Source organism: Galeopterus variegatus, unplaced genomic scaffold, assembly GCF_000696425.1.
Source record: "Galeopterus variegatus unplaced genomic scaffold, G_variegatus-3.0.2 Scaffold2927, whole genome shotgun sequence".
Lineage (NCBI taxonomy): Eukaryota > Metazoa > Chordata > Mammalia > Dermoptera > Cynocephalidae > Galeopterus > Galeopterus variegatus.
The window spans coordinates 116133-119645 of NW_007729038.1; the positions used below are offsets into that span (position 1 = coordinate 116133).

At 44.2% G+C, this 3513-nt stretch overlaps 1 protein-coding gene across 1 annotated transcript in view; it reads right to left on the reverse strand.

Moving 5' to 3' along the window:
* Positions 1-3513, reverse strand: part of UBE3B (ubiquitin protein ligase E3B) — a 51716-nt gene that overhangs the window by 21298 nt on the left and 26905 nt on the right. Inside the window, exons 15-17 of the mRNA XM_008583488.1 lie at positions 2903-3021; positions 1980-2094; positions 1027-1126 (exon numbers count right to left, since the gene is read on the reverse strand). Coding sequence (XP_008581710.1) covers positions 1027-1126; positions 1980-2094; positions 2903-3021 — 334 coding nt within the window. The remainder of the gene's footprint in view (positions 1-1026; positions 1127-1979; positions 2095-2902; positions 3022-3513) is intronic.

Sequence of the window (3513 nt, forward strand, 5' to 3'; positions counted from 1 at the left end):
TCTTGTACTGGCCCTTTAAGTGATGGGTCCCAGAGGGTTCTGGTCTCAGTCCCCTGGTCTTCTCACTCCACCTGGTTCCCTGACTGCCTCACCCACATCCATAAGTGCAGTCAGGAGGTTTAGGTGCTGTCCATCTCTTTCTGAGATCCCGACCCCATGTCCAGTGGCCACCTGGAGCCACAGACACCTCACACCCTACCTGCTCAAAGCTGAACTCACCGAAATTTCCCAGACCTGCTCTTACCTTTTCTTCCACCTTGAGGAATGGCCCACCCAAGCACCCAGCCACCCAAGCCAGAAATCTGAGCATCATCTGAATTCTTCCCTTCCTTCCCCTCTGAATATAATTACTCTCCAAAGCCTATAGGTGCTACCTCCTCAAAGATCTCTAGACATGGTCATCTTTCTGCTCCCATGGCCCCTCTCTAGTCCAGGCCAGCTTGCTTTAATACCTTCTGTTTCTAGCTAGTCCTCTACAAGGCAGCCAGAATGATCTTTCTGAAGTACAATCTGACCAGGTGCCTCTAAATGGCTTTGGATCAAACCCAAGCTCCTAGCCTAAGGCCCTTCTTGCTCTAGCTCCTATAAACCTCCGCATCTTCATTTCTCAACTCCTTCCTTTATATTCTCTCCAGCCAGACTGTACGTTTGGCTCTCTAACAACATCATCTCTCATCCTGGACTTTAAACAGTGTCCACTTCTGCCTGTGGGGCCCTCTCCTGATCCCCTTCCCCTCACTCCAGCTGGGTCAGGTCCCTGTGCCGGGGCTCCCACATCATCCACCCCCATAGCACATAACTCATTCTACCAGAATCGCCAGTTCACACTGTATTCTCAAGCTCTGTGCCTCCAGCACTTAGCGTAATAACTGCCATAGAGTAAGATCAATCACCATTTGTTTGCTGAATGAATAATATCATTTAATCATTTCCAACTGCTGTAACAAAGGTGGAAAGTCAGGAACCATGTGGTGGAAAAGAGAGACACACGAGAAGCCCAGCTCTTAGGTTTACAGTGCAACTCACGTTTTTGTGAGGAATGACATGAGGAATGTACTGCAGGATCAACTGTGCCCGTTTTCTGTCCTTGTCGAGTTCTTGGAAGAGCACACTAGGTTTGAGATCCCTTAAGAAGAAAGACACAGGTTTGGAATAATTAAAACATGAAAAGCATTTCCTAGTGCAGGGTTGGGATACTATGGCATGTGGGTCAAATCCTGCCTGCTGCCTGTTTTTGTAGTTTTACTGGAACACAACCATACTCATTCATACGTGTATTGTCTATGGCTGCTTTTGTGCTACAAGAGCAGAGGTGAGTAGCCCTTTGTGGGCCTAAAAACACCTGGCCCTTTACAGAAGAAGTCTGCCAGTCCCTGCTCCAGTGCCATAGCTTCAATGTTACATAAGAGTTGAAATGTCAATGATAAAGATATTGACATGCTCTTATGTTCAGCTGTTGTAGGAAGATCCCCCCACCCAATTCCCTGCTCCAGTGCCATAGCTTCAATGTTACATAAGAGTTGAAATGTCAATGATAAAGATACTGACATGCTCTTATGTTCAGCTGTTGTAGGAAGATCCCCCCACCCAATTCCCCAAAACACCTAAAAGCAGTTTTTACTCTGGTAAGTCTGCTGATAAATACTGCTATTTAACTATCATACCCTGATGCTCAGCTCAGCTGAAAGCCCTTCTCTTCCCAGCCTGGATAAAAAAAAATCTGCTAAATATGCCTTGGCTTGTTGCCATTAATTATATTCAGTATAGGCATCTCTTAACAGATGACTGCTAGGTGATGCATCCTGACAGGTGCGTCACAGGAACAGCAGCTCTCCTTATGCAGACGAGCGGACAGGATGAAGGAGGGGAAGACATCCTCTCTGCCCTAGAACATGAGTGGGAGCACTTGGGCACCTCTACTGTGGGCAGCATGATGGGGCAGGCTCTGGCTCCATATGCCCCCCACCCCTGGTGCTCACTTTCGCAGCCAGTGGTCCTCAGGGGCGAAGCGCCGCCGGCAGTCCCGTTCATAGAGCACCATCAGCCACCCGTGGACAGACTGGAACAGCTCCAAAGTCCCACCTTTGGCATTCTCTGTGGGGCAAACAAAGGGGAGAGTCACATTCACAAAAGAGAAGTCAGAAGTAGAGCAGTGGGAGGAGCACTCTTTCTCCTGTGGTCATCATCAAGTCCTTGATCTCCCTCACTCTGAATTTCACACAGAACAGAAGGAATTAAAAGGCACCCTGCGTATGTTCTACGAGATTGTAGGGCCTGACCATCTCCTAGACACAATGACTCCTGCTGCCTCCCGCTAGCATACTGTCCAAAGGTCCTTTTTAATCTAAGGAGCTTTGTACTGAACAACTGGAAACACGTCAGGAGGTTGACTCTCATTTGAAGTGTAAACTGGCACACATTTTATCTTCATGGAAATCAACTCAAAGAATCAAAAGGAGATTCAGGGCAAATTAATCATCATTAATAATCCGTGACACATACATGCAAATCCTGCAGGATGCCTGAGACTTCTACAACCACACTACTATCTTAAAAGGTCATAGATAGAGAGTGAAGAAATAAAATTTCCGGGCCGGCCTGTGGCTCACTTGGGAGAGTGTGGTGCTGATAACACCAAGGCCACGGGTTCGGATCCCATATAGGGATGGCTGGTTCGGTCACTGGGTGAGCATGGTGCTGACAACACCAAGTCAAGGGTTAAGATCCCCTTACTGATCATCTTTAAAAAAAAAAAGAAATAAAATTTCCAATTATGTGAATAAATGTGCATTTTCTATTAAACTTTGATGACAATAAAGCTAAAATCAGTTGATGTAACACTGACTCTTTGGCTTCCCTGAATGCAGCACCAATTGAATGACGATGGACACCTTTACCTTACCTACGATTCCATCCCAGATCATCTTAAACACAAAGGAATTCAAAAAAGAGGAAATGGTGACCAGCTCTTCCAGTTTGAATGAAATTTGTTCTTCATAAACTTCAATGTCATCAAGGATCCTAAATGAGACAGAAAATTATTCAGAATTCCCACTAAGAAAAAAGAAAAGAACTGTTATCAGTTATTAGACAAAACAAACATGGTTAAGAAATAAGCTCTATCTTTTAGAGATACTTATTATAAAATTTACAGATAAAATAAGATTTCTAGGATCTGCTACAAAATAATCTGGAAGAGGAGAGCAAGTGAGAGTTTAGACAATGCAAAACTGGCCATGAGTTGATAACTGCTGATCTGGTGATGGGCACATGAGGGTTCATTATACTGTTCTATTTTCTTGTTATTTGAAATTATCTGCAGTAAAAAGTTAAAAGTACAATTATGAAAAAAATAAGCAATAAGCTCTACTCTATATTTTTCTTATTCATAAAGACCTGACTGAGACACTCGCTTAATTCAAACCTGAATTCACGCCTTATTCATGCCTGAATATCAAGGAATCTTTTTTTTTTTTTTTTTTTTTTTTCCTTTTTGAGACCGGCTGCCCCCCC